Raw genomic sequence first — 13,300 nt, forward strand, 5'->3', positions numbered from 1 at the left:
TGGAGTTTCAGCTCAGCAAAAAATAGAATTGCTTGGAGAATGGCATCTTGAAAGTTAAAGTTGTGGGGGCTGGAGTGATAGCACAGCGGGTAGGGCGTTTGCCTTGCACGCGGCTGACCCAGGTTCGAATCCCAGCATCCCATATGGTCCCCTGAGCATCGCCAGGAGTAATTCCTGAATGCAGAGTCAGGAGTAACCCTTGTGTATCGCCGGGTGTGACCCAAAAAGCAAAAAAAAAAAAAAGTTAAAGTTGTAGTTACAGGTTTCTAGATTCTTATAATCATAAAAACTTTACTTAGGAAAAAAGAGGTTAAACGATATTTTCTTATCTTTTTCCTTTCCTTGAGTTTGTGGTTCATGAATGTGTACCAAAGATATTAAGGATGTCTGAGCAAGCCTGCCACAGAGGCAGGCTGGGGGCAGGGGAAGGTAAGGGTGATTGGGGGGGGACAACTGGTGACATTGGTGCTGGCAAATGTACACTGATGAAGAGATGGGTGTTGGAACACTGTATGGCTGAGATCTAATCATGAACAGCTTTGTAAGGGTCTATCTCACACTGTTTCAATTTAAAAAATTATTTTAAAGGATGTGTGAGAAAATGATTGTGAAATATTTAGCTGCACCAAGGGAGCAGATTTGTCTTCTGCAATTCTGCTAATGGGGTGGGTGCCTGGCTTCTCCTTCACTGATCAAATGGCTTCACAGTGCATGAAAACATGTTCCATGATTAATTCTAAAGGTCAGGAGACCAGTGTTCACAAACGCATGTGGAAATCAGTCACATTATTTCAAGTCAAGGATTGAGTTTTGTCAATGCAGTTGGTTTTGAGATTCGATAGTAAAGGAACCTTCAGCAAACAGGAGAGAACATACTATGTCCTTATGGATTCAGATCTGTATTAATAAAAATTGGACCCTTTAGTAGTGATGGGGTACACTAAGTTTATATATCATGCCAGGAACATTAATACTATTGCAGTCATATTACTAAATGATAAAAATTACAAAATTAAAAAATCCACAGATCTTGTGTAGACCAATAAAGGATAACAGTAGCAATGATGATTTAAAAATGATCACTGTATCACTGTCATCCCGTTTTTCATCGATTTACTCGAGCAGGCACCAGTAACATCTCGGTTCGTCCTAGCCCTGAGATTTTAGCAGCCTCTCCTTCCTCATTTTTCCAAACGATCAGAGGCTATTTTCAGGGTCAGGGGAATGAAACCTGTTATTGCTACTGTAATTGGCATATCAAATACGCCACGGGGAACTTGCCAGGCTCTTCCAATGTTTGCCATATAGACACATAAACAATATAAACATGTAACAAATATTTTTTTCTCTGGGGATGGGGGGAGTGGTTTGGCTACCCGCGGCTGTGCTTCAGGATCACTCCTGGCAGTGCTTCAGGGATCATGTGGTGCCAAGCACTGAATCGGAGTCGAACACATGCCTTATCCCCACAACCTCTCCAGTCCCCACCTTCTCTTCTGGTAAGCAGCAAAGAAAACATTTTTTCCCATCTTATTTTTTTGTTTTCTTTTGTCTTGTTTTTGCTTTTGTTTTTGCTTTTTGGGTCACACCTGGCAATGCACAGGGGTTACTCCTGGCTCATGCACTCAGGAATTATTCACGGCGGTGCTCGGGGGACCATATGGGATGTTGGGAATCAAACCCGGGTCGGCTGTGTGCAAGGCAAATGCCCTACCCGCTGCACAATCTCTCCAGCCCCTCCCCCATCTTATTTTAATGAATGAAGACACTAGTTTACAAACCTGGAAAGAGCTGTGTTAGGGTGCAGTGTTACTCTACCATGACCACAATGTCCCCCCAGCTTCTGTCCACTGGACCGCCTCTCCCTCTGTAGTCCCCAGCCCCCAGGGCGCCGGCCTCAGCTCTGCAGCCAGAGTTGAAGCTTAGCTTTCGCTGGATGACATCCGGATACAGGCTATGTTACCTGATGTGCCACACGTGAGTGAAATATAAAAACCCAACTTATATAAAAACCATGTATGTGCCTGTCTGCCGAGCGGGCCGGGTGGTGCGGCCCCAGAGGCCATGCCTCTGTAGTGCTCAGTGTCCCCGCCTGCTCCACTTCCCATGCACCAGGGCTCAGCCAGGCATTTTGGTGAACAGCTCCTTCCTAACTTTGGAACCCAGAAATTACTATCTACTGTGCAAAAAGCAAACCTGAAGAAACTTTAAGAACAAAAATCATTTTGTTAAGGAGCTGGAGCGATAGCACAGCGGGTAGGGCATTTGCCTTGCACGAGGCCGATCAAGGTTCAATTCCCAGCATCCCATAGGGTCCCCTGAACATTGCCAGTGTCATTCCTGAGTGCAGAGCCAGGAGCAACACCCGTGCATCGCTGGCTGTGATCAAAAAGAAAAAAAAATTTCTTAAATTAAGAATTCATATCTATTGGTAGAACTAAGCATCTGGGGAAGCAACTTCATGAAATAGGAAAAACACTCCATAAAATATAATAAGGTCAAACATAACAACAAAGACTTTGAGAGATACTAGAGATATACATACATACATACATACATACATACACAATAGATATAAATAATTTAAAAATTATGCAGAAGAGAAAGATTTCTAAGAAACTATCCTTTTATGATTGTGTAGATAAAATTCAAATATATATAAATCAATATAAGACAGATGAAAGACCTATTCAGTGAAAACTATAATTCACTTCTGAAAGAAATAAAAGAAGACACAGTATTGGAAATACTAATTTTAGTTCATGAATTGGGTGCATCAACATTGTTCAAATGCCCATACTACCCAAAGTGATTTACAGATGCTATGGATCACTATCAAAATTTGCAGAGCATTCCTAAGCGAACAAATATAAAAATAAAAATAACAAAATATGTAAATAACAAATATAAAATGCATTTATAACAAATGCTTCTAAAAGTCATGTACAATTATGAAACTCCCTGAATAGTCAAAGCAGTTCTGAGGGGAAAAGTAGATGGGAGGAGTTTGATTCCCAGTATCTAATTTGTACCACAAAGATAGAGTACTCAAAATTGCATAAGACTAGAACAAAACCAGACTCCTAGGTCAGTGAAATAAAATAGAGAGACCAGAGATAAAATCTCAAATCTATGAACAGCTAATTTATGGAGATGTGTCTAGGTATGTGAAGTGGATCAAGCAGAGCCTCTACAACAATTGATGCTGGGAAAACTGGTCAGCCACATGCAAAAGAATTATTAATAACCATGACTAAAGTAGCCAACTTACCTGAAGCAGTCTACTTCAAGGTTAAACACAGTCTCACAAAGTTTTTTGAAATGGTGTTTTCCTCTGTCTCACATACCTCTTTCACCTCTTCTACGTTCCTTAATTTCTGTTCTTTCAAAATCAGTAAGACTAGTTTTTGGGCCTTCAATACATTCTCTCCAAGAAAACTATCTACGTGACCATGAAAATAATATAATAGTACATAATAATAATAATGAATTCTATTGCTAAATGGAAAGTTTATGAATGGCTTGAGTGAATAGAGACAATTGTTCAGTATAAGACAATATATTCTTTTGTCTGTCTATTTGGGGGCCACACCCCGAGGTCCTCAGGGTTTATTCCTGGCTCTGTGCTCAGGGATCACTCCTAGCAGGTTCTATGAATCATACAAGGTGATGTATGATTGAACTTAGGTTGGGAGCAGTCAGGCAAGCGCCTCACACACTATACTGTACCTTTGGCCCCAAGTCACTATATTCTTCCTGATGTTCAACACGTTTTCTATCATACCTGATTTTTACTGAGAGTGGAGTACTAAAACTTTCAAATACTTGCTGAGCCTTGTTTCTCCCTTCAGTTCTGACAAGTTTCTTTGTATAGATTTTAAGGCCTGTTGTTAGATTTAGATGCATGTAAGTTTATCAATATTGTCTTCCTAGTTTGGTAGACTTTTTTTAAATCATGACAAGTGATTTTCTCTCTAGCAACACTTCCTGTCTTCAAGTCTTTATTCTTATGGCAACTAAAACACTCCTTCAAATGTTGGGTTCTTAGTACAACTTTCACTGTCTCTTTACTCTCAACTGATTTGTGTCATTAAATCTAAAGCTTACCCTCTGTTGACAGTGTATAATTAAATCCTATTTCTATATAAAGTTAATTCTTTGTTATTTTAGTGTTTCGTGTATTCAAAGCATGCATAGATTTACCATATTGGTCTTTCCCCCCACACCAAGGGGTTTTCAATGGTCCTGCCTGGTATTCCCAGTATGATGCCTCTTATTCTATAGACGAATGAGGTTATTGATCAGCACTGGTGAGATAGGCATAATTCATAGTCCAAGGAATGTCCTGGAAAGGCATATAATACCAATCAGTGTACATTGTTTTTCATGGATTTCTCCAATTTACATTCTCAAAGGATACCATAGCACCACTGCTGCGGTCTCTCATGCATCAGGTACCAGACACGCCCAAACTCCAGAGCCTCCTGACCAATGTGCTAAACCGGTGGTGTCACTCATAACCTCTGGAATCCTTTGAATGGATAACCACTTTGAGGCAATCCTGGTGTTGGAAATGATTTGTGGATTTAGCTCACATGTCAGATCAGTGTTAGAGGCTATGTATTGGTTTATGTGTTGGCCACTGGATACACTCTCTACATTGCCTGGGTGTAGAGAGGGGCTCGACTGGAGGAAGCACACTCTAACCTGTCCATCCTACCCTCCTGCCAATCAAGTTCCCTGAGCGTAGATCCACGGGCAGATTAACCTATGGAAAAGGAACACTTGCAACAGAGACCCCATGGCACTTAGATATGAAAACTATTTCCCCTTGGACCTTCACCGAAAAAGTATGCTGACCTCTGATGTAATTAGTGGGCTCATTTTGCTATTGGGTTGGTGAGCTGGAAGCTGGCACTTCCTTGCTGTGCATAGTGGTTTCGCTCAATTCTTTTGTTCACTTCTCACAACCTTTCTCCACCTTTCCACCTCCCCCACAAAGGTAATCTCCCAGCTTTGTAGAGGGGAGAGCTCAGAGCTTGATTCAACTTCTTCCTTGGGTGGGTGGAGCACACCTGGCTGCACTCAGGGCTTACTCCTGGTTGTATGCGGAATGATTTCAGGAAGTCATATGCGGTGTTGGTAACGCAAACTGGGATTGGCTGTGAGCAAGGCAAGCACCTTACCCTGGTACTATCCTGCACATTGGGTCCTCAGAGGAGTCTCTTTAAAATTCTTTTCTGGTTTGGACGCCACACTGAACAGTGCTCAGGGCTTTCTTTTGGCTCTATCTATGCTCAGAGGTACACTGGGCACCATACGTGGTGCTGGGGTTAGAACCCAGGTCGGTCACGTGGAACGCAAATGTTGGATGCTTGTTTTATAGGAGCCCTTAGAGTGGTGACTCATCAACAGCGCTCGGAGCAGGATGAGGTTGGATTAGAACTCGAAGAACCATCCCATCACGTGACCAGCCTGTGAACCCTGACCCTGTGAGCTGGGCCTTTAAGCAGAGGGTCTCCATCCTATTGGTCAGGGCTTTGGGCGTCGTGGCTGATGGGAGAGTTTGTCTGACCAATCGGAAACAGGCAGCGGCCGTTGACTTCATAGTAGCCACAGACGCGAGGCGCTTTTGCCTCGGGCTACTGGCGGTCGTGCTTGGCACGTGGAGCCACAGAGCTCGAGGCGGACTCCCCTCTCGGCCCGGGAAGGACTAGACGATCCTCCCCCGCAGTCAGGCTGCCGGGCTCGGGAACAGCATGCGTTCCCCGGATGACGTGCCGTTAGCCAGTGTAAGTGTAGGGCCTGAGGGCGGGCAGCAGGCCGGGGCGAGTGGGAGAGGTCCCAGGTCCCCTCCCGGAAATGCACTAGGCCGCGGCCTGGGGGTGCCGCTTGGCGGGGAAGGTGAGAGCAGACGCCGGGGAACCCAGAGCTTAGAGCTTCGGACAGAAGGAACGCCAGCGGGGGAAGCCGTGCGTTTGGATAGAGAACGCCGTCTTCACGCCTCAGTCAGCAACGTCACGGTCATCCACAGCGATGATGGTGACCCTCAAGTGACCGGGGCCGAGACAGCTACGAGGTCTGAGGCCACCACCGTGAACAAGCTCTTCAGCACAGAGGTCCAGAGTGCCGCCAAAAACCGTCCCTTAGACAACAGCCAGGCTGAGGCTTCCGAACGCTGGATGGGCTTTCAGACAGGGACTCGAGGCGCTTGGGCCCAGCGTCACGTAGAAGTGCCGCCGGCTTCAATACCCCCAGGAAAAATTGGTGTGGCTCAGAGAGGGCAGATCTGGAGGGTCCATAAGAGCAGCTCTAGAGGTAGGTGGGATGTGCCCAGAGGCCGACAGTGGTGCCATTCAGAAGGCCTGTTTATACTCCCATCTGATCACGGGGAAAAAGATGAGTCAGGAGAGATGCAGGCGGTGAAGATGAACGTATATGCAAAAGAGGGGCAACAGGCCAGCAGCAGGAGCACTGAGATTCCCAGAGATACAACCAGACCCGTGAATTTCAGTGTCCAGAAGAAAGTGTGCTTTAAGCCAAACGCTTCAGTGCGTTCCCCTCCCCAGGGCAGCCCTACGGCTGTAGAGAAGCAGAGTGTTGCAAATCAAGCCGCTTTTGTCAGGTTTCCTAATGTGGTTTGGGGTAGAGGGCAGGGCAAGCCCACCTACTCCAGAGATTCTGCTACATGCAGTCCACCAGCAGCCAAACCTAAGATAGTTATCCAAGAAAAGAACTCTCCTGGGGATAACTCCAAATTGAATATGGGGAGAGCCCTTCCTTCGTGGGGGCAAAGAGTTTTAGCACTCCCTTCAGAACCTACCACCTTCGCACCAATATCGGGTGCACCCATGTTTGGTACGACCAAGAGGTATTTTGTGGTGCCTCCACAAAGCAAGCAACCCAAGAACATTTGTGCAAACATGAAAAAAATTGTGATCAGAGAGCCAAGTGAATCTGAGCAGGTGGCCAGTGAAGACGATGACTCAAATCAAGATCCAACCCCCATGGGCCAGGTGAGTAGACCATCCTCCTCCTCCTTCCTGACCCTTCCCTTTCCCTTAACCCTTCTCCGTCTAAGCTGTCCAGTGGACATACGGTGTCATTGAGTGCTCATGATCACGGGGTACCAAATGTTGGTCATTTGTTTTTTTTTTTAATTTTTATTAGAGAATCACTGTGATGTACAGTTCCAAACTTATTTGTGTTTGCATTTTACTCATACAGTGATCATTTACCCATCCTTTCACCTGTGCCCATTCACCTCCACTAATGATCAAATGGGGGTCATTTGCGTAGGGGAAAACTTGAAGATAGCACCCTACATGCCAAGCAGTTTTCTTGAACATGGTAGGTTTTCTCCCTGGAAAAGGAGGGCTGGTAGCTGATTTGGCTCAGGGTAGCCCTGAAAAGTTTGGCCCCCAAGCTTTGGTGTTTACACTCATGGGCTTCTGATTCCTACCTCCAGGCCCTTCCCAGAGCCTGACTTCTAGGGGCGGCACTTTTTCTGAGTTTCTCTGTTCTGTCTCACTCAGCCCTGCCTCCTTGCCTTAGTGAGGGGCTGACTGAGGGATAACCTACTTTCCCTGTAACCCAGAGAAGTTCCTGTCTCATTTCCTATATCAGCTCAGTCCCTAAAAATACAGTGCAAGTTCAAATCTGTGAGAAATTTTTGTTTTAGATGCTAGCAACCAGACTGAAGCTATCTGGCCAGAGCATCCATCTTGCAGAGGGCAGCAGCGGCAGCCTTGGCACCAGTGCTCACCAAACTCAAGGAAATGGTCAGGCCACAGTTGTGAACCAGGAAGACATGATGATCAAAGAATCTCCTCATTCCGGTGAGTTTGTGGGTTTTTTTGCAGTAGCAGAAGACAGGGAAGAGGTAAAATACTGATTCTCTGCTTGTGGGGTTCTCAGCCTTCCCTACTTTGGAAGTGTGCTGATAGGAATTGATATTCTAAGAGGACAGCATGCAGCCCTTTCCCTGGGCTGTATGGCCAGGTGCTTTGTAGTGGTGTCTCGAACTGCAGCTGGGATGTGGACTTGCAAGGAACCCATCCTTTCTTGTGAAGTCCTGCTCAGCCACCCTGCTTACCTCAGTGGCAGACTTTGACTGCAGCTGTGTGAGTGTCTAAGGCAAGGCAAGGTCACTGGGAACCACAGTTGTTGGGAGTGTCTCCATGGGACATTCCGGAGCAGCTGAGAAGGGCAGAGACCCCTCACTGCCAACAGAGGGAGATGCTGCCTCGTGTACAGCCCTGTAGACACTTCCCACCCTAATCTGATGAACCTTGGAGGCTGGAGTGTGTTTCTCTTTCAGGGGACCAGGAACAACCCGAGTGTTTCCCAATACCAGCACGTCTGCACCTACCTTCTGGAAGAATAGACTGTCAACGGGTAACGCTTCCTCTGGCTGCTAGAAACACAGACAGAGAGCAAATAACTGGCTCTGAGTCAGGGTTAAAGTGGGTCCCACACCCCACAAACCACAATATAGAATACCTCCTACGATGAGGATTCAATGCCATTCTAAACACTGGGATTTGTGATGCAAGGTCCCCTGGGGAAGTTAGGGGCATAGAAAGGGAAAAATAGGAGGACAGAATGTGCTAATCTTTTCTCTTTCTCCCCTGTCTGCTGGGCTAGTGTGTTGAGCTGCAGCATGAAGTAGCAAGACTCAAGAAGAGAATAGGTATGAGGACCTGCAGGCTGGGTCAGGGACACGGAAGGGTGCTGGGTCCTAGTGCCCTGTATGGGAGGGCGCGGGGCGTCCAAGGACTGGGAAGGTACCAGGTCCACACACCCTCAAGGAAACAAGGTTCCGTGGAGAGGAGAAGCCAGCAGGCCGGCCCGGGCCATTGACAGCTAAGGGTGTGTATGTGAGGTGAGGCCAAGTCTTGCTTAGCCTCTATGTGCTTTGCCAATGAAAATGAGCCCTGGAGATCTCTTTGCATGTCTGCAGATCTGCTCTCTACCTTGCCTGCAGCAACTCTCTGGTATGAATTTTACCATGTGTCTTTGTGGGTGAATTTGCTTCACAAGTTCTGAATGTGTCTGACAAGCCCCAGGGCTTGAGAACTATAGTACTTTTAGTTGCCATTTAGTAAACACTTGCACATTGATGAGGCCAGAGCGATAGTACAGCGGGTAGGGCCTTTCCCACGTATGTGGCCCACCTGGGTTCCCATGTGGTCCCCCCAGTTTGCCAGGAGTGTTTCCTGAGCACACAGCCAGGAGTAATCACTGGACATTGTCGAGTGTGATCCACACACCTTAAAAAAAACTTGAACATTGAATGGATGTGATGGGTGATGGTGTCAGTCCCAGCGGTTACTACATAGAGGTGGAGGGATTTCAGGTTGCAGGGCTAGACGGTTTCCAGGGGGGTCTTCAGATCCCTCCATGTGTCAGGAGTCTGAGGTGCTTACTGATGCCTCTCTCTGTTTCAGCCCTCTGTGAGTCCCTGGCTGACAGACCACAGAATCTTTGAAGTGAGTGTTCCACTCTCTCTACTCCACTCCCTTCCTCCAGTCCTGACTGTTAGGGCTGCGGGCCGGCCTTGGCTTGAATCTCTTCCCTGACTGTGCTCTGTTTCTCAGGTGGAACGACATATTACTAGCGAACAAGCAGCCTGTGAGCCTGGAACCCGTGAGCTGCAGACAAGCTCATCATCTTCGTGACTGCCCAAACCTGCTCCTTGTTCGCTGGACACTCTAGCAGCCCCAGTTTAATGAGAGTTCATCATTAAAGCGCTTCTCATGTTCTTTGGTCTGCCCTCTGTCTGGTCAGGAATGGGATCTGCTCCATCTCAGAGGCTCTTCCAGGTCAGCTCTGGCATTCCGTGGTCGGCCTCTTCCCAGTGAGCACTCAGGGCCTTCCCTGAGCAGAATGTCTGCAGGCAGGCCTCGCCTCCCCCCACCATGCGCCATGCTGCCTGGGCTAAGGTAGGGAAGAGAGTTGTTTCTCAGTGCCCAACATGATGGGAGTGGGGGACCGGGAAGGTACCAGATGCACACATCCTCAAGGAAACAAAGTTCCCGGGACAGAACCCAGAAGAGGCTTCTGTGTGGCCTCTACCTGCCTCGGCAACATCTGTTCCTTCCCCCTTCAGGTCCACTGCATGTCCTTACCTACTTCTCTTCCTTTGGGGGTGTCATCCTTCCCGCTCACTACTGCTCCCTCACCTATTCAGCCAGAATTCAGGATCTCCTTCTCCCTTTCCTGACTCGGTCCCTCTGTTCTGCTTCTCTATCCTCACCCTGATTTTGTGTCATGAGCACCCTGGATCCCTCTGTGGCTGGCTATCAGCAGTCTTTCCTGCATCTGCTCTTCATCAGGTGGTAAAAGAGCACATTGGACCTCATCCCTTCCCTTCAAATGCCAAACCCCTTACCCAAACCTGTTGTATGTCCTCTTCTGTCTGTTGAGTCCATTTCTCCTTATGTCACACACTGGGTCTGGTAGGTCGCACTGCTCTCCTTTAGTTCCTACATGGGGTGACAAATCCTTTGGATAAATACCCTTCTCTGGTTTCACTAGAAGGATGGAACAGATGTAAGGTAGAATGGACAGGTGCATTGAAATCCAAAAAGAGGATGCACAAGGAACCAGGAAGAGAAATGGCTACACTTGGGTAGGTGGTCAGGAAAAGACTCTATTGTGGTGTATTTGGGCCAATGGGGGACGAAATTGCTTGCAGGAATTGCCGATAGGTGAGCCAGGAGTTGGATGACATTTTCACATCTTTCCTGTCCTACCAGATAGTCACCTCCCCTTAGCCCGGCCATCCTCATATCCTTAAGTGAAGTAGACCAGTCAGTTTCCATGACCAGTGAGAGTGATAAGTATTTGTGCTCCTTCATGGTACCTGTACTCACAGAAGTCTATTTGACCACCCCAAATCCTCATCACAGAGATTCTCCTGGACTTGATATTTCTGTTTCTTAGCTCTTACCTCCCAGACTCCCAGTCACCAACGTGAACTCTGAATTTTCTCTCTCTGACCCAGGGCTGAATGGGCCTGAGATTCAGAAGCACAGATTTGTGTTAGATTGTCTTTGCATAGGTTCTATCTGATGCCAGGCCCACTTCTCAAGGGACTGAGCATTTAATGCCCATAAGGGAAAGCGATTATGATGACTATCAAATATTGCTGTGTGAGTGTGGTTGTCTGTATGTCTTTGTAAATAAAATTAATTGGGGATACTCTCCCTGAAGAGACAATGTCATTCAGTGAACAAAGAGATTAGAGACTCTAGTCACGAACACACAGGCTCATGAGAGGGGGTGGGGATAAGGCAGTTGGAATAGTTAAGGGATCACTTAAAAAATGGTGGTTGGAGGAATGAATTGGGATGGGAGATGTGTGCTGAAAATAGATAAAGGACCAAATATGATAACCTCTCAGTATCTGTATTGAAACCATAATGCCCAAAAGTAGAGAGTATGGGGAATACTGTCTGCTATGGAGGCAGGGGGAGGGTGGAAAAGGGGGTGTATACTGGGGATATTGGTGGTGGGGAATGTGCACTGGTAGAGGGATAGGTGTTTGGACATTATGTGATTGTAACTCAAACATGAAACCTTGTAACTGTATCTCACAGTGATACAATAAAAAATAATAAATTTTTAAAAATTTAAAAAAGAACACACAGGAAGGACTATAGCAATAGTAGAGCGGGTAGGGCTCTTGCCTTGCATGCAGTCTACCTGGTTCAATTCCTGGCACTCCATATGGTCCCCACAGCCCTACCAAGAGTTATCTCTGAGAAGAGATCCAGAAGTCAGGCTTGGACACCTCCAGGTGAGGCCCTAAATCCAAGCAAAAAACTGTCAAGACCAGACAGAACGTTCGTAAAATTTTTTTAATTGAATCACTGTGAGAAAACACCATCATAAAGCTGTTTATGGGGCTGGAGTGATAGCACAGCAGGTAGGGCGTTTGCCTTGCACGCGACCGACCCGGGTTTGAATCCCAGCATCCCATATGGTCCCCTGAGCACTGCCAGGGGTGGTTCCTGAGTGTACAGCCAGGAGTAATCCCTGTGCATTGCCAGGTGCGACCCAAAAAGCAAAAAAAAAAAAAAAAAAGCTGTTCATGATTGGGATTCAGTCATGCAATGTTCCAACACCCATCCCTCCATCAGTGCACATTTACCACCACCAAAGTCCCAGTTTCCCTCTTATCACCTCCCTCCCCAGCCTACCTCTATGGCAGACACTTTTCTTCTTTCTCTCTGTCCTTTTCAGCATTATGATTTGCAATATAGGCACTGAGAGGTCATCGGGTTTGTTCCTTTAGATACCTTCAGCATACAGATCATATGCAGAGGGGTCATTTCTTCCTATCATTGTCCTAGTGGTACCTTCTCTATCCCAGCTGCCTTCTTCCCTTGCACTTGAGACAGGCTTCCAACCGTGGACAGTAAGTTGTATCTCATCATGGAGACATTAAGTCCTTGTATGAGAGATTACTAAAATGTTACAGGGTAAGCCTCGGTGTTTATGTTTTATTAATCAAGATAGATTGCCTTCTCCAATTTGGTGTGCTACTACTGATTTACTGGACTGGAGCGATAGCACAGCAGGTAGGGTGTTTGCCTTGCATGCGCAGCAGACACAGGTTCGATTCCTCCGTCCCTCTCAGAGAGCCCAGCAAGCTACCGAGAGTGTCCCGGCCACAGAGCAGAGCCTGGCAGGCTACTTTTGGCATATTCTATATGCCAAAAACAGTAACAACAAGTCTCACAATGAAGACGTTACTGGTGCCTGCTTGAGCAAATCGCTGAACAACAGAATGAAAGTGCTACTTAGTGCTACTACTGATTTACCAGTGTTGAAGTGTTTGAGATCTAGGAAGTATTCGAAATATCAGGAATTTCAGTATTTTTATCAGGAAGACACAGTGGTTACAGATTTTTAACTGTAGGTGTGTAGATGTGACTACTGGGTTTCAGGAAGTACAGGAAAGTTGAAGAAGGCAGCCCATCCTGACTGCAAGAAAGCCTGGAGATTCCAGCATAAATCCTGCATACCTGGATCTTCACCAGGTGAATTTCTCAGTGAAGTCCAACCCGAGACGGTGGAATCTGGCCAGCCGGAGGCATAGTGGCAACTTTGGACTGTGGGAGCAAGTGGCAGCTGGGGGGCTCTGTTTGGGTGGGCACCGGGCTAACATGCCCCGCTTCATGTGCTCCAGATGATTCAGCCATGCACATGTCCTAAAAGATTTTCTGCAGCTTCTTCTTTTTTTTTTTCTTTTTAGGTCCTACCCATGGAGGCTCAGGGGTTACTTCCTGGC

General features: G+C 46.7%; 1 protein-coding gene across 1 annotated transcript; it reads left to right on the forward strand.

Annotated features, from left to right (window-relative positions):
• The first annotated feature begins 5,759 nt into the window (after positions 1-5,759).
• On the forward strand, positions 5,760-9,680 carry LOC129399785 (uncharacterized protein CXorf49 homolog). Its single transcript, XM_055121160.1, has 3 exons — positions 5,760-7,016; positions 7,682-7,882; positions 9,600-9,680. The coding sequence occupies exons 1-3, from the start codon at positions 5,760-5,762 to the stop codon at positions 9,678-9,680; spliced, it is 1,539 nt and encodes a 512-aa protein (XP_054977135.1).
• Positions 9,681-13,300: the final 3,620 nt, after the last annotated feature.

Source organism: Sorex araneus, chromosome X (assembly GCF_027595985.1).
Source record: "Sorex araneus isolate mSorAra2 chromosome X, mSorAra2.pri, whole genome shotgun sequence".
NCBI lineage: Eukaryota > Metazoa > Chordata > Mammalia > Eulipotyphla > Soricidae > Sorex > Sorex araneus.